Source organism: Cyprinodon tularosa, unplaced genomic scaffold, assembly GCF_016077235.1.
Source record: "Cyprinodon tularosa strain WSP-4 unplaced genomic scaffold, ASM1607723v1 ctg253, whole genome shotgun sequence".
Taxonomy (NCBI): Eukaryota; Metazoa; Chordata; class Actinopteri; order Cyprinodontiformes; family Cyprinodontidae; genus Cyprinodon; species Cyprinodon tularosa.
Window position 1 is genome coordinate 793735 of NW_024038941.1, and position 22975 is coordinate 816709.

The 22975-nt window shown below is 37.6% G+C and overlaps 1 protein-coding gene across 2 annotated transcripts in view; it reads left to right on the plus strand.

Moving 5' to 3' along the window:
• The window catches only part of sipa1l1 (signal-induced proliferation-associated 1 like 1), a 90651-nt gene that overhangs the window by 49685 nt on the left and 17991 nt on the right, over positions 1 to 22975 (plus strand). For both annotated transcript variants that reach the window (XM_038288377.1, XM_038288376.1), the window contains exons 2-12: positions 4305 to 4463; positions 4735 to 6271; positions 6398 to 6620; positions 8063 to 8193; positions 9434 to 9622; positions 12012 to 12186; positions 12917 to 13020; positions 13252 to 13409; positions 18894 to 19473; positions 20699 to 20797; positions 22550 to 22725. In XM_038288377.1, coding sequence (XP_038144305.1) covers positions 4865 to 6271; positions 6398 to 6620; positions 8063 to 8193; positions 9434 to 9622; positions 12012 to 12186; positions 12917 to 13020; positions 13252 to 13409; positions 18894 to 19473; positions 20699 to 20797; positions 22550 to 22725 — 3242 coding nt within the window. In that variant the 5' untranslated portion in view covers positions 4305 to 4463; positions 4735 to 4864. The remainder of the gene's footprint in view (positions 1 to 4304; positions 4464 to 4734; positions 6272 to 6397; positions 6621 to 8062; positions 8194 to 9433; positions 9623 to 12011; positions 12187 to 12916; positions 13021 to 13251; positions 13410 to 18893; positions 19474 to 20698; positions 20798 to 22549; positions 22726 to 22975) is intronic.

The window sequence follows — 22975 nt, forward strand, 5'->3', positions numbered from 1 at the left end:
ACTCTATTTAGATACTGTAAAGTAGGGGGCAGAGGAGTTGGCTTTCACCTAAACATCATGCATGATATTTTTAATGTTTCTGTTAATTTCTAATATTTTGTATATCTATAAATGCAGGTGTAATAAAAAAAAAAAGGAAGAGTAACAGAATAAAATAAAATTTAATACTTAGCCCACTGTTGAGTTGTGCTGTTTTCAGAAGACATCCTGGGCATCCTGTGTGGTCCTTGAGTTCCCCTTTGAGCCTGCGGGCACTATGTTGGTAACCCCTGCTGGAGAGAATATTGATCAAACATTTACTATGAGATTTATAAAAAATGTAAGTTAATTCCATGACAGGCTACAGTTAAAAGCTAAAAAACAAAACAAAACATAATTCCTAATGAGCAACATTTTATGTTACAACGTCCCTTTGTTGGTCAGTTCCACTCGAACCGGGCCCCATTAGGATGAATATGTATCCAACAGGCTGTACAACAAACTTTTTAGTTGGGTAACTGATCCCAACAGAAAAAAAATTAAACCTGCCCCCAGGCTTTTAGCTAGGACTATTTTATAGGGTGTAACCCTTGGTGCATCACATCTTTAGGCTTAGCGCGGCATAGCCACATGCACGTAGCCTATTAAACTAGCCCCACCCACTAGCGGCCAAAATCATTTTTGCCTGCGAGTGGTCTAGCCTCAATCAATGCCCCAGGCCCTAGAACTGGTTGGCCATTTTTTTGAATTTTTGGTGAACAGGAAGAGGCTCTACGCTCATTAATTTCTCAGAAGGATGTATTCGTCGTTTTACCGACAGTCTGTTTCTTTACACTCCCCCACCAGCTTTCTGTCACGCTTACTATGTCACAATCAGTTGCCAGACTAAATTACACATTTAATCTCACACTTAGTCTGGTTTATCAGGCTAACAGGCGCAAGCATTGTCATGAGGGTCTACTGGTATCTTACCCTGGAAAATTTTGAAATTTAGATTCTCTGAAACGCTATTCCTTTATTATGAGGTGGAATGCAGCTAAATGTTTGTCTTTATGTCCTACGGTTTTATTCCTGATTATGGAAGGTATGCGTGCTTGATTAGAGGTAGAAATTTTATATGAAAGACATTAGACGAGTTTAAGGCACAATATTATGTTTCATAGGTAAATTCAAATGATCAGAAAGTGTTACTTAAACTTACTCCTAAAGGTGAAACTTGTTACATATACAACAAGTTAAAAAATGACAAACTAAAAACAGTCTACAAATACTCCAACACAATCTGCAAACCAACAGAGGAAAGTTCCAGGTCTGCTTTTATTTCTTTGTATCTACTCTGTTAAGAATACAGCTGGCACTCAAACTAATTGTGAAACTTGATTGTCACATTTTTATCTATCTTAGTACATTTTGTAAGTCTAAGCTGATGTGTTACACAAGCAAGTGCGTTGCGCCGAAGGGAAGTTAAACTAGTTGTAAATGTCCAAACGGCAAAATAAACCCACTTTTGGAAATAAGGATTCCAATTTCTTGAAGAACCATGAAATAATTGCGGTATCTGTTTATTTGCTATGGATTCAGTACCGATCGCTCCCCCTCCGCAGTTGTCATTTATATTAGGTGTTGTTTTTTCCCCCCGTTCCACAGACCGTATTGTCCCGATGAGCTAAAGGAAAAAAAAAACCCTCCAAGATACCAAATACTCATCAAAGACATTTGATGAGTTTTTTTAAACTTTTCAAAGTTTCAAACTTACCTGCTTGCAAACTGCACAGCTTGCTTGTCCCCACAAATAAAGTTGGGAGGTTAGATATTCCACCATATTCTGAGGAAACATTGAGGCGTACCAAAGCGGTACATCCTTAAAGTTGTAGGGAAGTCATATTTGAATGTCAAATTATTCTGGCTTAAACATTTATATCTCTTTATCAGACTATATTGTCCCAAAATTTAGAAAATATCTATATTAAAAAAAAATTCTGTCTTAAAATCTGTGTTTTTTGTTGGTTTTTTTGTTGTTGTTATTTTATGCAGGCCAGTTAGTTATATGTCAGTTTGTACACCTAAATTCGGCCAACCATATATCAACGATCATCTGACAACCACATTTTTTCGGTCATAGCATCTTGATTCATATATCGCAGCTAATATACGCAATGGTTGAAATAACAAATAAGAATCATTTACTTTACAATTGAGTTACGTGACAATGTTCACAGAGATGGATGTCTGTGTCTTCGGCAGGCGTAGAGCTAACAGAAACCCGCAGCGTTGCGAAGCAAGGGCTCAAACATTTAGAGCTGTAAGCTTTCTACACCTAACGAAGCTTCTGCCGCCCTCTGCGACCTCTTCCACAACAACTTCGTCCCCGCTTTCCTCCTGTAAATAAAAAATGTATGACGGAGAAGACTCATCTATGACCTCCGACCCAAAACTCTCCTCCTCTTGCATGTTTCCGCTGTCCATAGCGTTCCTTGACAGTGTCGTTTCGAAGTGCTACTTGGTCCCAATGGACTTTCCCATTGGGAACCTACTACCACTAAGTTGCTAACTGGTTAGCAAGATGCTTCCAAGATACCGGCCCCAACCAAACTTGTTTGCGAATCTTCCGTCAAAACAATCCCCCCCCTTGATAAACGACCAATCACATTCAATTTGTTCACGTGTAAAGTCGTGCACCACTCAGGAGAATTCAGAAATGCAACGGTTGAATCAGCCGCTTCCCTAAGACTTTAAAACAGGGCGCATAACTTCTAATAGTTTTAGTTAAGGGCACACAAAGTATATTCCCTTTATGCATTGCTAGCTAAAAGCCTGCCTTGCCCCCAGACTGGATGAGTTTGTTTGTTTGGTTCTGTTGCCCTGAAGACATCAGAAACACGCTTATGTGTGGAAAGGTGGTGAAATATAACAAAGTAAATTTACTTGATTACTGTTCTTAAGTTCTTTTTTAGAGTATATTTACTTAACCTGGTTATTTTTTGGGCAGTATTTCACCTTCATGGGAGGTGGAAGATCATAAAATATTCTATGAATCATTTGTGCATTTTAGACCCAACTCTAAGTTCTGACAACCACGTTATGAGTTCTCTAGTAAGGAAGGGAATCAGTAGCTTCTATTATTTTTTTTCCTTCCACGCACACACTTGCTTTTAAACACAGGACTAAGAAATATGGACTCTGCAAGAACCGCTTATCTCCATGGTGACTGAAAAGATGTGTTCTAGCATTATGGACTAACCAGTTGGAAAGCGAACAGTCTGGCACCCTGAAGTTGCAGCCCAGCTGCATGTCTGCAGGAGGAAAAAACATGTCATATTGTTTTGACTGGCTTAATGAGCTGCACACCTTTTTACCTTGTTGACCATCAACATACTCTTTATTTGATTCTCCTGATTTCTAACATTCATTAACCCCTTGAACCCTACGGACCCACCGGCGGGTCCAGCTGCTACATGACCTCGTAATTTTACCAAACCCCCAGTATTAATGTAAAAAACATATTTGGCACAGTTTGGTGACATTTATGGATAAATGTGCCAAAATGGCCTCTCCGCCTAAGAAATTTCTCACTAATACCATTCTAAAATAAATATGATTCATCTGATTGAGTCCAAATTTGGTATATTTTTACACAACATTTAGATTTGAAAGTCTGTACTACTTTTTTGTGCTATAAATAATATTTTGGTAGTGTTTTGCAATGTTTATTTCAAAGAAAATTTTGGCGAGGTTCAAAAAATGCAAAATATTTTGTATTTTGTCCCTAATATTTCAGGCAGGGTCAAAGCTACAATGGTGCTGACACCAGAAAACCATTCTATGACATCTTACCTTTACAGAGGCACCAAAAGTTTCTTCTTAAATCTAATAGCTTTGAGGCTATAAGTTATTTACTTTTGTGTGTTTTTTTCAGGCAGAAATTTATTTATACCCCCTTAGGGTGTAAGAGGTTAATGAGGACATTCTATTTGTTTTATGTTTCGTGTGTATCATGGAGATTAGAAAAGATGGTGCTACTAACCTGATGCTTGCATAGTTAAAAGTCTTGTTCTCACAGTGATGCACATCACAATTTGGTTAAATGAAAAAAGAATCAATGCATCTGCTTAAGGAATTACTAGATCCGGAAAAAATCAAAACAAAAAAAAGCTATCTAATAAAACCTGAATTTGCCACTTTTCAGCAGGTTAATATAAAAAGCATTTTACAATGAAATATTTTGTTTTCTTGTTGTAATCTGATTTGATATTCCTGTATGAAATAGTTGTATTACCTTGAGTTTGACTGTTTTTTTGTTTGTTTTTTTTTTCTTTTTCCTATAGGCTGTCTGTCCCACTGTTCTCAGTCGCTGGGTTCCAGTTTTACAGTCAATGCAAGCTGACTTCTCATCTCACATGAACAGAGTGCAGATGGCTTTTTAAAGACTACAGACATAAAAGTGTCAACTCATTACATTTATTTATCCCTGTGGTTTTGATAAGGTACAAAATCCTAATCTTAAAAGAAATGTTTTTTATAATAAAATGTTGCCTTTTGAAATTGGTGTTACACGATCAGGCTTTTTTTTTGTCTATAGTTGGAAATTGTTGAACAGCTCATAGTGAGACCTTCTGCAATATTTTTTATGTTCAAATATTTTTTTTTATTCTTCTGCTTTATTGTTTTTTTAATGAAAAATGATCAATTTTGAAGTCTCCTGCGTCCCCATTAATTGGCTTTTTCCTTCTTTTGACTGTTTTTCTCTTTCTTCAGAACCAGATGTGAATCTTCCTCTGCTCTTTACTCAGTGGGCGTCATGTTGACCCAAATCTAACCCCATTCGCATCCTACCTTTACCTTTCCCTCCCATCTCCCCTCCCCACACCCTTCCCCATTCTTCGTCATGACTAGTCTGAAGCGCTCTCAGACAGAGCGCTCAGTTGGGGGATCGGTGCCGGCTACTGATGAGTTCTATACTCGCCGCCTCAGACTACCCAATGGAGGGGCACCGCCACCTCGAAGCGAAAGTGCCCACATCTCCTCTGCTTCATCAGCTGGCACCAACCCTGGTGTCCCCAAGATGGGGGTTAGAGCTCGTGTGGCTGACTGGCCCCCAAGAAAAGATGGAGGAGGGGGAGGTGTTTGGCACATCACGGTGGAGACGGACTCGCCTAGTTCTACAAACACCACTAGCTCTTCGGGTTCAGGAAGTGGAGACAGAGAAAGGATCCTTGGAGGAGGAGGAGGGGGAGGAGGTGGAAGTGGTGGATCAGGTGGTGGAGAAAGGGGAGGAGGAGGAAATGTGTCAGCTGTCGCAGCCCACAGCAATCTCTCTGCTAAGTTAGGACACCTGATAAGCCCACAAGACTCATCAATGCTACGCAACATCCAGAATACACTCAAGAACAAGATGCACAGCAAAGGAAAGGACAATCGCTTCCTGTCACCTGATGGTTATCTGGGGTCCCCTCGTAAAGGGATGAGACGCATTCGCCAGCGTAGTAACAGTGATATAACAATCAGTGAGCTGGACGGAGAGGGAAATGAGGGCTGGTCTTTCTCTGGATGGACACCCATGCACCGTGAATATGGCAGCACCTCTTCAATAGACAAGCACGGTGTCTCAGGAGAGAGTTTCTTCGACATGCTGAAGGGATACCAGTCCACTGAGGCCCCCGATCAGAGAAGCCCAGCTCCAGAAAGACTGTCAGAACTCCTAACTGTGGCCCCCATTAAACAGGCTGCCCTGGACCTGCCTGATGGTCCAGCACGAGGCAGTCCTGCCAGTCGACTGAAGGAGCGGGAGAAGCATTTAAAGAGAAGGTCAAAGTCAGAAACAGGTGGAGAGTCTATATTCCGCAAGCTGCGCAGTGTAAAGGTGGATGGTGACACATCGAGGGCCGGTTCAGATGCTGAAGACGGGGGGAAAGGTGATGAAAGTGGTCCACCTCCTAAACCATGGGTGTGCCAAAAAGGCTTTGCCCATTTTGACGTCCAGTCTCTACTTTTCGACCTCAATGAGGCAATCCAAAACCGTCAGTGTGGCTCTAAACGCAAGAACACCACTACTGGTGCCTCGGCCGCCGCCGCTGCTTCAGCCACATCCTCTCTTTCCTCCAACCAGAGCGGAAACTTCGGCTCCCCTTGTGGCTCACAGGAAGAGCTGAGCAAGGAGGGTACTGGAGGGCATGGTACCAACCCTGCAATGGACCCTGGAGATGATAAGAGCAATGATTTGGTTCTTAGCTGCCCTTGTTTTAGAAATGAAATTGGGGGAGAGGGTGAGAGGAACATTTCACCTGCTAAACAGGTAAGATGCTTCCAGGAAAACAAATTTGTATTCATTAATTATCAGATTCATATTTATGACTTGCTGAAGAAATTTGTTTGGGTGTCATTGATTGGTTGCTTCACCTCTCTTTGATCTAACTTACAGCAGGGCAGCATTGGTAGTGGAGGGAGCTCCAGCAGTTCCTCTGGTAGCACAGAAGAAGGACCCCTGGAAGCCACTCTGACTACCCATTTCACTAATGCAGGAGTGGCGGTGTTGGAGGCTGCTAAAGATGGGCAAAGTCACCATGCTGACAGGTCCAAAAGATACATAATGGAACACGTTGACCTTGGTGCCTATTATTACAGAAAGTATTTCTATCTTAGAGGTAAGAGAATTGGACAGATAACTTTGTAATTTTTTTTCTTCTTCTTTAATTGTGATTTTTTTTAAGGCTTTTTCAGAGGTGGAATAATAATTTGCATTTAAATTAGGGGTCATGCAAACTTTTTATGTAAATCACAGGTCACCATTAAGGTATTAAAGAGGATCTTTCTCAGAAATTAAGTGTCCAGATTTATCTAAAATGACTTAAGTGATGAATGCTTACTCTGGCAACAATGTATAGTTGCAAAATCCGAACTGATAGCAGACCACTTTGGACCAACGAATGGAGAAGTAATGGAGTTACTTGTAAGCACAAGGCCATATTCACCCCCTAGATTAAATCCTACATCAGAGAACCAAAGATATGACTGATCTGGTAGGTGTCATATCTGTATTGTTGGCTAAAAACTTTTAGCTTAGTTAGGTTTCATCTTTAAGGGGAGCTCTGACTGCCATTAAATGGTGTTCTTAGTCTGCATGCACAATTGGGTAAAAAGTTAGTTTTGATTTAAGTTAAGTTTATTTTTTTACCTGTCCTTTTAGGTCTAAGGTCTTCTACAGTCAGGGTTCATTTGGAACCCTATTATATCTCTGATAAATCTATAAATACTAGTCTATAAACAGCTGCTTCCTATTAGTGCTGCTTCTTTAGTTATTAGTTATTGAACACTCGTTTTTTTAGCAGTTTCTGTTTTTCACATACATATGTTGTTTTAACACTCGAACTTTTGTCAAGCCTGGAGAAAAGCTGCCGTTTTGAGTTGGAACTGAACTGGTAAAAAAATGATTTCTGCTGTTAAAGCGTTTGGAAAACCAGCTGGAAAACTTGCTGCTTTTGTCACGAAGGGTTAGAATTTGATTCATTGTTCACAGCTGCACTAAAGGATCCGACATTTAAGTTAAGGCTATAGAACTGCATCTGTTCAGCTACAACCCCAGATCCATCTAAGCTGAAGCTTGTGATAAACTGGAGGTTTTTGGAACACCACATAGTGTCCTTGTTCACAATGAAGTAGGTTTAGTATCACAACAGAATGGGAGGTGTTCCTGCTGAGAAGAAGGGGTTGTTTTTGATTTAATGAAACTTTTAGAAATATAGACAAAGCAATACGTATAAAAGGATACAGCATTGAGCTTCTGGAATAACTGAGCTACTTGGATATTTGACAGTGACAGGAAACAGACATGTTTCTGTGATGTCTACCATTCATGCTTAAAAAATCTGTGGTAAATATATGTAAACTTAATGATGCCACCGTATGACTTCTGATTTTTCAACTTTAAAGAATCCTAAGAGCATGCAACTTTCTCTTCTATGCTGCTGTACTGTTTGAACTGTCATAATCTGCCTTGCTCTTTCAGTTGTTTTCTATTACAGAGACCCTTTTATTCCTTGTGGTCATCTTAATCCAATCTCAATTGTATTCTCAATTTAAACCTTAGAGCACTGGAACTATCTGGGGGTAGATGAGAACTTGGGCCCAGTGGCGGTGAGTCTGAGGAGAGAGAAGCTGGAGGAGCACAAGGATCACGGCCAGCAGTATAACTACAGGGTCATCTTTAGAACGAGTGAGGTAAAATAACATTAAACTATAAAAAAACTCTTCTTAGTCTTAGACAGACTTCATTATCATTTTGTACAACAGAGTGTATTCAAAAATAAATTTCTGTGTGGTGTGTTTTCTGCTGGATTTGTCTCTTTATTAGTGTTTGTTTTTATCTTAGCTTTCCGTTTATCTAGATTTGCTATATTTTTAGCTGCAGCTATTGTATAAATGTTCATGAATGTGTCTTCTAAATGTGTCAATATTTAGTACATTCTGTTCAGAAGGATGTTACAGAGAAGCTATTATGAGTTCAGAATGTGTAGGAGTTAACACACAGGATCTTCACCCAGCAGGGGTTCGATGTAAAAGCCTCATGGTTGTCAGCTCCAGATTCTGGTGCTTCTGCTTTACCACCACATCAAATCATTGAATGTTTTATCTCATGTTTTGATGCATTTCCTCCAGTTTAGTCTTTGTGTTCCCAATCAGCCATTTTTTTAGGGAGTGAGTCTTCTCTAAATCACTAGTGCTAAAAATCCATGTGCTCATTCGCTGCGCTGAACGCCCACTCAGAGTCTTTGTCAGCTTTCATCTCTGAATGACTTAAAAGGTTGAATTTAGACCAGAAATATGAAAGTATCAAAGTTAAAGCATAGTTCCTGCATTAAAGCATAACATGAGTTACTGGCCTGGCGATCCCTTAGGATGACAAATAACCAATCGTGATGTTTTTTTTCTTATCTTGATTATTACTGTGCATCCCTCTATCATACGTAATATTTTTAAAAATGATTTGTAGTTTTTATTTTCTTTAAAAGTACACGTGTGGGAGTGAGTGGGATGTTTTGGCTTTGAGACCATTTTGTTCATCAAGGGCTACTGTCCTTTACTACTGTCCATCGCTCTTTTTAAGAGCATTTCTCCTCTTCACTTGATTTTAAACTGTGTTTACACCACCACAGGCACTACCAAACATAAAACAAAGACAGCCTTAAGTGCCTGTAGATGGAGACTGCCAGCACTCTTTATTTCTTCATCCTAGATATTCCAGCCTTGGACTCTGCAGTCTTCCTCATTTATTTATGGAAGTCCTCCCTGTGTCTGTCTGACCCTGAAGCTTTAGAGATTTGGATTTGAAATCTGCACACTGTTCCCCTTTTTTCTTTAGCTAGACAACCATTATACCTCTCTTTATCTTCAGAACACATTTATCTGGAGTTAAAAAAAAAAGCACAACCCCTCTCACATATGTTCTTATTGTCTACAGCTTAACACCCTGCGTGGTTCCATTCTTGAGGACGCTGTGCCATCGACAGCAAAGCATGGTCTTGCCCGAGGTCTGCCTCTCAAAGAAGTGCTGGAATATCTGGTCCCTGAGCTCAATGTTCACTGCCTGCGTCTGGCACTCAACACGCCTAAGGTCACGGATCAGCTGATGAAGCTAGATGAGCAGGGGGTGAGAAGACACAATGAACAAATTCAGAGAGTTAATTCCTGGATTACATTGAAGGCCATTAATTTTCTTAATTTTACATCTTGAAAGTGTTTTTTGAATGTTGCAACGGTTTACTAAAAATGGAGGGTTTATTGGTATGGAAATGTAACACTTTATGCTATATAATAATAAAACAAGGCTCTTTTGAAAGCTGTAGTATTCATTACTTTAAATAAAGATTAGAGACATTTGTAAGTTTTTACTGAAAAATATATTTAAAATAGCCTTCATTAACCTTTATTGGCTAAAATATAATTTGATGAGAAAACTGAGACCTCAGCAATGTGTAAATTTTTAAATATATGATTTAATGAAGGCAGCTCATGTGGATCAGAAATCCCCCTTCTTTATGTAAATAGAGCAGCAAGAAAGCCTATTTAAACAGAAGTCTTGTTTTAAGAGGAGTATTTGTGTCTAAAGTTACAAACTGTTAAACCATACAACTCCAAAGACATTGGTACTTTTTTATTGTCAGTGTTATGATTTTCATAATAAATGCCACAGAATATCTTGATAAAATGCCATATCTCAAGTCTCTGGTTGAAACCCATAATTGGAACATACCACAGCACAATTTTTAGCATGATAGAGTTGCTAACCCAATGCTATAACATTGCCCGAGGTATTGAATGATGAAATAATGATGAAATAATAAATATATGACAAACAAAAGTTCCCCTTGGATGCCCACCTACTTGGAGAAATACCAGGTGTGTTTAAAAGTTCCACTATCAGCAGCATTTGGCAAGCTAGAGTTTATTTTTATTACATTTTTTTTAGGGGTTGTGAAACAGAAAATGTTTCTCTATTTTACCTGTCATGCTTCCAAATGACTAGATGACACATGGATGGCTTCTAATGGTATTTGTGGACACTTGGTTAGTACAGGTGTCACTTTTTCTGCCATTTTCTAACTGAAATTTCAACAGATACATTTTCTCTCCTTTAAATGGTTATCATATGAGATGGCAATATAAATATAGGTCAACATAGAGCCTAAACGCCTCCATCTTACTTCGATATTTATATGAGAACGCCATTAAGTGGTTATTAACTTCTTTTTTTTTCTCCAGAATTTTAAGATAAATAAATGTAGCTATTGTTTTGTAATGATGCTGGGATTAAATCCTTGTTGCTTTTACAGAATAAAGATAGAATTGTTTTTTAGTGTGAGGATTATGCTACTGCACCGGAAAAAAATCGAAATCTAGATAAGTCACTTTTTCTTAAAATAAGTGCAGTTTTTTTCTTGAATTGAGAAGGTAAAAGAGACATTTTGCCAATACAACAAAACAATTTACATTTAAAATAAGAAAAAACAACTGCATTGTCCTATTTCAAGTACATCTTATCTAAATATCTTATTTTAAGAGTAAAAATACTAATTCCTTTGGCAAACCATCATATTTACCCACTCAAATTAAGGGTAAATACACATAATTTAAGACATTTTTACATATTTCTAGATCGTTTTTCCAGTGTGTGGTACGATAATTTCTGCAAGTCTGTTTACACTGGAAAAACGATCTAGAAACAAGATAAAATTTCCTGAGGTGTATTTACCCTTAATTTGAGCAGGTTAATTAGATAGTTTGCCAATAGAATGAGTATTTTTACTCTTAAAATAAGATATTTAGATAATATGCAATTGAAATAAGACAATGTAACAGTGTTTTCTTATTTTAAGCGTAAGTTGTCTTGTTCCATTGGCAAAATGTCTCTTTTTACCTCCTCAATCCAATAAAAAATGCACCTATTTGAAGAAAAAAATTACTTATCTAGATTTCTATTTTTCCAGTGTACACATTGATCATTGATGCTGTGGGTGCGAGAAAGTGTCGAGGGTTCTGTTTACTCACTGCCAGAACTTTGTCGACCAATTAAATACAAGGTGGTTTATCAAGGAAATAAATATTTTTTATATTTCATCAGTTGTTTGTACTGTAGGTGAACCCCCCCATATTGAGGAGGCCCTTTTTAGCATTATCATTTTCATATTCATAACCTGTTATGAGGAATTTACTCTCTAAAATTACTTTTTATGCTTAGCTTTTTTTAATAACTTTTGTGCTTTGAGGTTCAGAATAACATTTGAACCTCAAAGCAAAAAACAGGCTCCTCCATGATCATGATGGTCGCTCCCTGGAGCAATCATCAGATGTTGAAAATCTCTTAAAATGTCAACGTAATTTCTGGGGGGGGAATGGCACCACAATCACAACAGAACAACTTAATGTTGTTCCTGAAATGCCAACACAAGTTCTGCCTGAAATGTCAATAATGGGACTTTGTCTTAACTTCTACAAGGTAATTTTGCGGATTCGTCTTTTTCATTGTGTTCTCTGTGCAGCTGAGTTTCCAGCGGAAGGTGGGGGTGATGTACTGCATGGCAGGCCAGAGCAGCGAGGAGGAGATGTACAATAATGAAGCAGCCGGTCCTGCGCTGGAAGAGTTCCTCCATCTTTTGGGCGAGAGAGTTAGGCTCAAAGGTTTCAACAAGTATCGAGCTCAGCTGGACACCAAGAGTATGTATTTTTGTGATTATGACAAAAATCTAACCTTTATTTTTAGCTGCTAAGCAATAAAATGAGTGTTGATACAGGCATTTAATGCTGCTCTTTGGTAGACAGAGACATAATAATTTTTTTAATAAAATGTAGAAATCTAAAATGGTAAATGGGACGTTAGCATCAAGGTAAACAATCTACCTTCAGGGGGTTGTGCTTTAAACTTTTTTATTTGCTCATCTTACCACTTTTTAATTTTTTTGTTTTTAACAAGATTTTCATAGCCGATTACTTTCACGGCCAAATGTTGTTTCATTCTGAGTCTTTTTAAAACCACAACTTAATTCCCTGGAATATTCCAGGTTCATAGTGTTGCTCCAACGTTTCTAAGTATGCAAGACAAGTCCTGTGTGCCATCTGTGTAAATTTGCTGTTTCTCTGTGAGATTTGCTGATAAAACTTAAAAAGACAAAAAAAAAAAAGCCTTATTTTCTTTTAACTATTTGTGGACTGTTAAAGAATAGTCCATAGCTTTTGATCACAAATCTGATCACCAGCTGATTTAAATGTGAATGTGGAAGTCTTAGGAATGTTGGGTTGTAACTTGTAAATGCTGTAAGTGTTAAAATCAAAGCATTTTTTTGTTGATTTTTTAATTTTTTTTTGTCTTTGTGCTGAATATTTTAAAATATGTTAATTTATTATTTTGATGTCCTTGAGAAATGAACCTACTCTGGTCTGTCCACAGCGGATTCAACAGGCTCCCACTCCTTGTATACCACCTACAAGGATTATGAGATCATGTTCCACGTGTCAACAATGCTTCCCTACACACCCAACAATAAGCAACAGGTATAAAAGGCGTTCATGGAAAGGAGTAACAGGAAGCGTAACAGCTTCCACACAATGATGTTGATTTTTAAGAGTATTCCCTGATCCTGTGACATCCTGTATAAATAAAGGATTAAGTAGCTGATTGTACTATTTTACTGGAATGCAACTATAAAGAGCTTGCTGTCTTTGAGAGGTCTCTTAAGTTTTAATTTCTAATCTATTTTTTTTTTCCTCATCGACCTTGTGCAGCTGCTGCGGAAGCGGCACATAGGGAATGACATCGTAACAATCGTGTTCCAGGAACCTGGAGCGCTTCCCTTCACTCCTAAAAACATTCGCTCTCACTTCCAGCACGTATTTGTGATTGTGCGGGCTCATAACCCCTGCTCTGAAAACAGCTCCTACAGGTGAGCTTCAGAAACACGGTGTACTGTAAATCTAGATACTGCCTTCTTTCTCTTCCTTTACTCATTTTTACTTTATAGCATTTTAGCTCTATTTTTTAAAGATATAGTCATGTGTCAAAAACAAAAAGAGTGCTTTTTAAACCTGGCAAGGCAAGGCAAATGTATTTGTATAGCACAATTCAGTACAAAGACAATGCAAAGTGCTTTACATGATTAAAATATAGGAAAATAAAACAGAATCAAAGCAACTAAGAAAAAAAAAAAAAATAAGATAAAAAATGCAGAAACAAAAAAGAATATTAAAAATAGTTGGACTAAAGAAAATAAAAAAGTTGAACTAATGATGTTTAACTAGAACAGTCGAAGGCAATCCTAAAAACCTTTTTTTATTTGAATTACCAAATTTTACATGTGGGTTAATTATAGCTTTTAACAAAGCTGAAAGACTCAAGTGATATAATTAGAATTTTGGTAAATTCTAATGAGAAAATTATTTCTGATGACTAATACATTGGTCTCTATTTAGGTGTAAATAAAAAAGATTTCTCCAGTTTGAACATCTGATATTATTTTAGTGATGTATTTTGTAATGTTGAGGTAAAAATGCACCTCATGGTAGGACTAAAAGAGCCATCTGTGGCGTTGAGAGAGATTTTATTAGTGTTTGTGTCTGATAAGGGATTTAAAGAGTTCTCAAAAGAACCTGAAATGAGTTCCATTAGGGGAAAAAAAGGCTTGCATGATGAACATACTCAAAGCAACTGCAAACATTCCCAAATCTGGTCATGGAGGAGTCAAATTATTATGAGAAAAAACTTCAAATAGTTCATATAGGGCATAGCGGGGGTGCATGGGTAGGGTGCACTAACCAGATTTAGTCCTCCTTGGGTGCGAGTCCAGACCTATGGTCATTTGTTCATCCTATTTCTGTCATATTACCTAAAATAAAAAAGCAACTAGTGCAAAAATAAAAATACACAACAAAAATATTGATAAATAAAACATTTTTTGGGGGATTTATTTTATTTTGATTGTTGTTTCTTATTAACCATATTTCATGAGGGCTGAAAGAATGATACTATTGCAATCTTGCCCAGAGTTTTGTACTTTAAAACAGCAAACTATTATGAATCTATGAGTGTAGAAAATCTTCTCTTTAGGTAAAAAAAAAAAAAAAAAAAACTTTTTTTTTTATGTGTAATATTTAGAAAATGCACAAAACCAGACTTTCTCCTTAACAAAAGTTTTGTAATCAGTACACCTAGCCTTAGCTTTAGTGTTCAACATCAAAAGAAATGTTATTCAGTTTATTTACCTCACTCTTATCTAGTTTTGTTCTTTTTGGTCACACTCCATTTGACTCCAATCATTGCTGCTTTTAATTGCTGTGTGAGCAAGTTGTGTGAAGCCTTAATCTTCCCCCATGTGGCTACTTGAATACAAAGCATCAACAAATAAACACACGTGAGCAATAAGCCCTGTGGCACAGTGGATGTCGAACAAATCCTTTTGTCTTCCGTCTGTGATTCATAAATGTGAAAGAACTAGATTCGATGCATACACGATAACATGTTTCACCAAACATGAATCATTGTCTCCGCAATTCAAAATTCACATTGACTAAGATATGATACAATAAATACAGTTTAATTAAAAACATGAGGTTTACATTTCAGGGGTTGAATCAAAACAAAGCAGATCTTAAACTCATCCAAAAAGGCTGTCCAGATCATATGAAATGGGAATAGGATATAACATAACCTCATATGTGATGACATAAAAGTCAATAGTTAGTGAATATGAAAAATGTTCTTGATGGGTCTGCTCTTAAATCAGTTTTCCTCTTTTCTCAGGTAAAGCAATCTAACCTTAAAAGGCTTTTGTTTTGTTCCATTGTCCCATAAAGACTGAAACGTGATAAACTTCATGCACCTTTCCCCACATTTAAAACACTAAACACTGGTCCACCTCTAAACTTCCCACAGCGTGAAGTATTGACTTTTTCTTTCTGCTTTTCTTTTTCTTGGCCTGGCTTGGTGGGCAGCTGTTTGTGGCTTCTGGAAGAGCAGACTGCCCACACTCTGGATATTTATAAGCCCACAAATCACTCAAACCACAGGAATTAACTCTTCAATTCCCTTTGTTCAACTTCCTTCCACGAAGATGCCCAAGAAGCCTCATTGTCTGGCATTTCCAATTGTATTGTATTCCTCTCCTCCTCGCCATCCTCAGCCTCACCTTTAGTTCATCTCTCTGTATGCGGTCTTATTCTTTGCTTTTCTTCCCCTAACTGTATATCACCATCACAGGCTCTGTCCTGCATGAGTCATAGGCCGTGACTCAACTTACTCACAGGTGTTTGAGATCAGCCAAGTGCTTTCAGAGCTTCAGTATAATGCATTTAGCAGCATCTGTAGTGATGGAAGAGAATAGGATTGAAAGGTCTCATTCTTTTTACTCTGACTGCTTGTGAACCCACTTCAGCTCTCCTCTCTGAAATACCCTATGATTCATTACTCATTTAAAGAGCTGCAAGCATATATAGCTGCATTACTGTCGATTTCTTGTGTAGGAGTTGTCAAAAATCTTTTAGATTGTTACTAATTCTGTGTATGGGAACATTGCTAACATTATTTATCCTGCACTTGCTGCTATTGCACTTCTGGTTAGACCTAAACTGCATTTCATTGCCTTGTACCCGTACCTGTGCAATGACAATAAAGTTGAATCTAATCTAAATCTAAAGTCTTGGTATAACATCATAATCGACATGAGTTTTTTTTAATTAGTGGAGTGTGTTCTTTTTTTAGGGTGGATCATCAAAATAAGTGGTCCTCCTAATTGTCAATCATTCTGGTGATACGTTTAGGTAAGGCTCATCCCCATTGCCACTCTGAGTCTGACATAGTGGAAAAATTTGGAAAGTAAGCCTGTATGTGCAATGCAAACAGCAGCTTTTAAACAGAGCGTGCACAAGGAGAAATGGGCTTGTGCACACTCTCGTATGCATTTAACAGCCATTCTCTCTCCGGTATAGGGTTATGCATGTGCATATTTTTATGAAGTGGAGATGACGCGTCTAAGATTCGTGAAAATCCTCAATTATACTTGTAACTGTTTTAACGCCCTATGTTGGGGCGTCACCGATATGTTCTAATTAACTAGTTTGGAATTATGTTGGGTCACAGGGGCCAACTTATGCTTTCAACATTTATCAGTGGTCCTACCTTAGGATCATTGATCACTGTAGCTTCCTGTGAAACATCGAACATAGACAGGGAATTGATGGGCTGGACTACCAAGGATGTGCATGTCCTGTAGGCTATTTCCATCACAGAGACTCCAGCATTCCTAACACCATGCCTTCCTGCCACAACTGGGATTCAACCATTTTTGTGATTTTGTGAAATGAATGTGGACATGACCTAATGATTTATGTTTCCTATATGTAGTAAACAGTAAACATCACAGCTATAAAAGCTCACTTTCCCTTTCCATTTCACATTTTTTTCTTTTTTTTGTATTTTTGTTTTTATTTCAATGTGCAGTGATGGCTATGTAATGGCTGCTGGTTTTCTTGCTTTTCTGCATAATCTTTTTGAGTAGACTTGAACTACTTTTACCTTGATGGGAATGTGAGCTAACCTTTGACATGCTATCTTTTTCCCCTGTTTGAATTTGTTTAAAATCAATTCTTGTTCATCCTGGAAGGCTATTTTGGCCAAGGAAAAATGTTTCCTCTTTTTATATCAGTCTCTCACAAAGAAGGAAATGTGGGAAATAAGTTGTCAACATTTTGAAGGCAAGCATAATTGAACACCACACGTTTCTGTTGAAGACAGGGGGTCTCTAAGGTATGTTTAGAAATATGTGGGGGATAGAGGTATTGCTTATTAGGCAGTGAGATTAATCCGAGTGTCAACATGTGCGGATGCTTGTCAGCGGGGAGTTGTGTGGGATGGTTGCTCCGACTTCCAGTGCTTCTATTGTCACCTTGCAATTATCACCTGTGATAGGTTTTTGTGATCGAGTTCTAGAAAAGTTGAACCATGTAGGAATATAAGCTTCCCAGGCCAGCTTTGTAGTGTTTTATTGTTTCTCATTCCCCCACCTGTTTGCATTGTTTCCCCATTCTGTCAGCCTTTTATTCACTTTTTCTCAGATACATTTTCCTTTTTTTTTTTCCACCCAGGAGTCACATTTGGCAACATGCTTGGAAAAGCAGTCATGGTGCATCCTATTTTTTTTTTCCAATCTGTTCATGGTTTTTCAGTTGAATTCCTGACATGCCAGAAAGGGCAGACTGCCTGAAAAGTCCCTAGGGTCTTACTTAAGGAAAAACAAGGCACAATACACTACATACACACTTTAATATGTAACAGGCATAGTATGAGGTTGAGATTATCACAATATAACATTAAATAAACAGCGACATTTGACAATACTCCAGTATTCAAAGGTGTTATAAAAAAAAAAGTATAATTTATTGGAGGTAGATTAGATAGGTTTAATTTAAAGAAACGCTGTGGAACCTTTGACCAAAGGGTTAAGTTATTTAAGATGGATTTTTTGATTCTTTTTTTTAGGTAAGTATGTTCCATGCAGGCTGCTCATCACAAAAAAATGCCTGTGTAACTTGAGAGGGTAGGATCCATCCCTGAACGGGTCATGTGACCCAGAGCACCACTCTACTGCGTTTTTAATTCAGGATACATTATAGATAGAAGTGTAGAAAACTGTTTATCTCCAGGATTTTTTATAATTCAAACTTTATTTTTTGTTAGATGTAGATATGAGTCCCAGTTCCTATTTATCAAAAAAGAAAACTTTCCATTAAAAAGGGCCTTTTGTCTTTTAGATTTTAATTTAATTACAACACAACTGTTGGTTTTTGCAGTATTGACCAAAATAAATCTATAATTTGATGCACCCATTCAAGAATAAGGTAAACCCTGCTGCTCCTTTTAACCTCTAAAACTTTCTTAGATCATGGTTAAGAATGGGCCAGAGATTCCCTCTCTGGTTAAGGATATCAAAACATTTAAGCTTCTGCTTTTTTTAAAGAGTTTTCATAAACAGAATGTATGTTTGACTGACAAAAAAAAACCCAATCTATTTAGAGAAGCACAAAACAGTTAAGAGTCAAAAAAAGATCTTGAGGGGGAAAAAAAAAGTTGTCTGGAAAAGTAATGTTTAAATTAGAAGAAGAAATGTTCAAAATATAACTTTTGAAAAACCTCTATGCATTTCTCTGCTTGGTAAGAAAACATCCTAAAGCTTGTGAGGTTAAGCTATCTATTCATAAATAGTTCCAGTTTTAGATGGGGATTTACTGTTAGATTGTTCTGTAACAAATCAATAAATACATTTTTTGGCCACTAATTTCCTAATCTAGACCAGGTGAAAGTACAGATTTAAATATGGATTCTGTTTTTGGGTCTTTCTTTCTATTCCTGTTAGACTTATTAGTTTTTTCTCTTTCAGTGTGGCAGTCACCCGTTCCAAAGATATGCCCTCGTTCGGCCCACCTATCCCAGAGGGCGTGACCTTTCCCAAGTCATCTGTGTTCAGGGAGTTCCTGCTGGCCAAAGTGATTAATGCTGAGAACGCTGCCCACAAATCTCATAAATTTCGGGCCATGGCCACCCGAACGCGCCAGGAGTACCTGCGGGACCTGGCAGAACGCCACACCACCAGCACCCCCATTGATCCATCAGGAAAGTTTCCTTTCATTTCTTTGGCTCATAAAAAGAAGGAGAAGACCCAGCCATATGAAGGAGCAGAGCTGCGCAGCCTCGGGGCGGTGACCTGGCCAGTTTATGCTGAAGATCACGGAAACGGAGGAGAAATCGAGGCCCTCTTGGCTATTTCCAATGACTTTCTGATTCTGTTGGACCAGGAGGCCAAAGCTGTGGTGTTCAACTGTGCTACTAAGGATGTGATTGGCTGGACACTCAGCAGTCCCGCTTCCTTAAAGATTTTCTATGAGCGGGGAGAATGTGTGTCTCTGAGGAGCATCGGCAATAATACAGAGGATTTCAAAGAAGTGATCAAACGTCTTGAGGTAAAAAATAAAATAAAATAATAATATATATATATATATATATATATATATATATATATATATATATATATATATATATATATATATATATATATATATATATATATATATATATATATATATGTGTGTATATGTGTGTATATGTATAAATAATATGCACATAGCAGTACATTTTATACATTATAAAATGTTTGCATGTTTAATTCAGTTCTGCTCAGAAATACCTTTTGAATTTGCATTTGAAAAATCTGAGAAAGAGGAAACTAATGATGCAGTATTGGATCAAACACCAAATAAAAGAAATATGTTTTTGGTACTTCCCTGACCTATTCACAGGCTCTCATTTTACTGGTGGTGGTCAGTCTTTCAGAATGAAACATTTTTTGTTTCTTTCGCCTGCTAGCCTGTTGTTTCTTCATAGGTCTCAGTTTATTGAGGGGAGTTTAAGAAACACCTCTGGACAACATTCTGCTAATGGCTCATACACCTACACATACAGTGAAGTGATGCTTATTCCTTCTTAGCTGTTTCCATGGAAACTGGTCAGGAAAAATGTTTTTTCTTATATAATCAGTAGAGCCTAAAATCCTTAATTTGCCTTCTGCCTTTAATGCATAAGTGCATGCATGTTTACATGCACATGTGCTTTTCTTATTCATTTTTACTGTGTGATGTAAATAAATTAGGCTAGCATTGTTTTATTTTTTTTCTTCTTTACATACATTTTACATAGGAATGCCAACAATGGAGTTAGACATACGTTTACTGATCCATTGTGTGCTTATTGGTGGAGTTTCTTTTTTCAGCCTTCCCATTTCCAGGTCTAGTGAGATGAAGCACAGTTGCCTCTACGCACTCTTCCATCTTCACCTGAATAATAGGAGTCACTGGATAAAATAGAAGTTCAAGAAAGTTTCCCTCTTGTTAACACATCTTTGTGTTCACACAGAGTCAAGTTTCACTGATAGAGTGCTCTCTCCTTCATGCACATCTGTTCACTGCAGATTAATTTAGAAAGCTGTATTTTCAATGGGACCTCATGCTTTTTTCCCTAAACTCTCTAACGGCTTACTTATATTGTCTAAAAATTCCTTAAACTTCAGTAGAACCATATTTACAGAGCCAATTAAAGTGACAATCCCTAAAGTTTTAATTATCTTAGGTTAAGTAAATTAGATTTACCCTGTTGATTAATGGATGTTTCTCTCTCTATCTGTTTGTCCAGTTTCTTACTAAAGGCTGTGAGACAACAGAGATGACGCTTCGCCGAAATGGTTTGGGGCAGCTTGGCTTCCACGTTAACTATGAAGGGATTGTGGCAGAGGTATTTTTTCTCCATCATAAATGTTTTATCTTTTTTAAAACTGTAAGGATCATTGCACATTTGGTCATGATGTAATTGTGAGTAATTTCGCAAAAAAAGTGTTTGTATTTTATCATATTATTATCCATGTACAAATGTGTTTTGAAAATAGCTATTTTATTTGAACTCTTTATTGCCATGTAAAGCAGTAAAAATCTCTTATCCTCTTATTTAGAAAAGTGTAAATAAGTAGGCCTGATCATTGTGCTAAACACAATAAACATCAATAATTTAATTGAAGATGATTATCAGTTTTTTCTATTAAAATTAATGGACATTTAGGTTGTAAACCAGGATCTGGCCCATGCAGATATATTCAGCCCGACGTAGCCCGATGACCTTTTTACCTTTCTGGTACTTTTTCAGAATATAATATTCCCACTATTTTCTGTTCTAGTTGCCTCAGCCTGGCTCCACCATAACCCATGTTATTATTAGCAATGTTAGCACACAATAGCTTTACAACTAAACTGAGGAGTAATGGAGGATGCCACACTGGTTTATTGTGTAGTCTTCCTGTTTAGTAGGGGAATGAGATGTTGCCTTAATGATGTTTTCTTGGGTTTATTGTATTGTAGTAAAACAGAGCAGGTTTCACGTGACATGCTTAGACCAACAGATCAGTGTCAATTGGCTTTGATTGTTTCTTTAGCTAATATTAAAAAGATAATGTTACATTTTTGTCATCTGGGACATTTACTAATAGGCTTTTGCAGATAAACGAGCTTTCATTACTTTTTAAAATGGCTCTCAAACCTAAGAGTAATAGCATCAGTTAGAGCGTTTTCATTTTTTTTTGTTCCTCTTCATCTATCTTATAAGAAGAGTTTTGGCTGCACTAGACATGTTAGCAGAGGTTAAGCTTCCAGCAGCTTCCAATGGTTTAGGTCAGCAACTTCAGAGATGGGAGGGGCCAAATGTCTCTGTAGGTACAGGACAATTTAGGGATATGTCACTGGATCAGTTTTAATTTGTGTTTTATGCAAAGGAGCCTTAGAGTAATATTCTTAGTATCAGCTCAATCAAAATATCAATTATTCTGCCAATTCTGGAGAGGTCAATATAGTGCAATGACAACCTGTCATCTGTTTTTCATCACTGCTCTCTTTACATACAGCTGCAGTTTTCAGTTATCCCACCTTGATATAAGTCATTTAGAATTTGGCTGCTTGCATATTGTAATTAGTAGGAAAAAAATGCTCTCCTTTGGAAACTTAGCGCTTTGGTTTAAAAATGACGGGAGCAGGTCTCCCGATGCTGAAAAATGATAAACATTAAGACAGCAAGAGAATCTCCAGGTTTGTGCACAGTCCTAGAAGAGAGTTTTGTGGGCCGTCCAACTATCCCAGCCTACTCTTGTTTGAACATTTGTGGTGGAGTTTGCAGCCTCGTGGCTCACAAGGAGTGATGCTGACAGTCACATACTTTTCAACAGCATTTTATATGGGTCTCAGATACCAGTTGTTTTTACAAAAGACATAATTAAGTCTTTTTTGATTCTTTAAAACCATTTTCAGTTCTTCAGAGTTTCTCCAGCTTAACCAAAAAAAGCCAATCATTGTATTTAGATCGTATCCGTGTTCCTTTTCATAAATTATGTAAACTAGTTAAGCAAATCGTAAAACTAATTAAGAGGTGGTAGTGTTCATTTCTGCACCTCTGATTGCAAGTTTTTAGTTTTAGGGCAATACAGTGAAACTTTTTTGTTCGCAGGTGGAGCCATATGGATACGCCTGGCAGGCGGGACTCCGTCAGGGCAGCCGATTGGTCGAAATCTGCAAAGTCGCTGTTGCAACTCTGACCCACGAGCAGATGATTGACCTGCTCAGAAATTCTGTGACAGTTCGTGTTGTCATCATCCCACCACATGATGATGCAACTCCACGCAGGTAAGAGGGAAACATGCAGACAGACTTACTGCTGTACAGTTGCATCCCCATCAAAGGTCTGATTCTAGGATGTAAATTTTTAGAGTGAAAGATGGTCTCTGAGGTCAGTAATTTAAATCTGATTGATCAAAAATAAATGCTTTTCCAACCTAATTGAATTTGTTTCAGGATAGTTTCCACTTCATGTCTGAAGACCTTTTCTAATTAACTAATAAAATCAATCCACTGTTATAGCTCCAGCTTTTGAGTG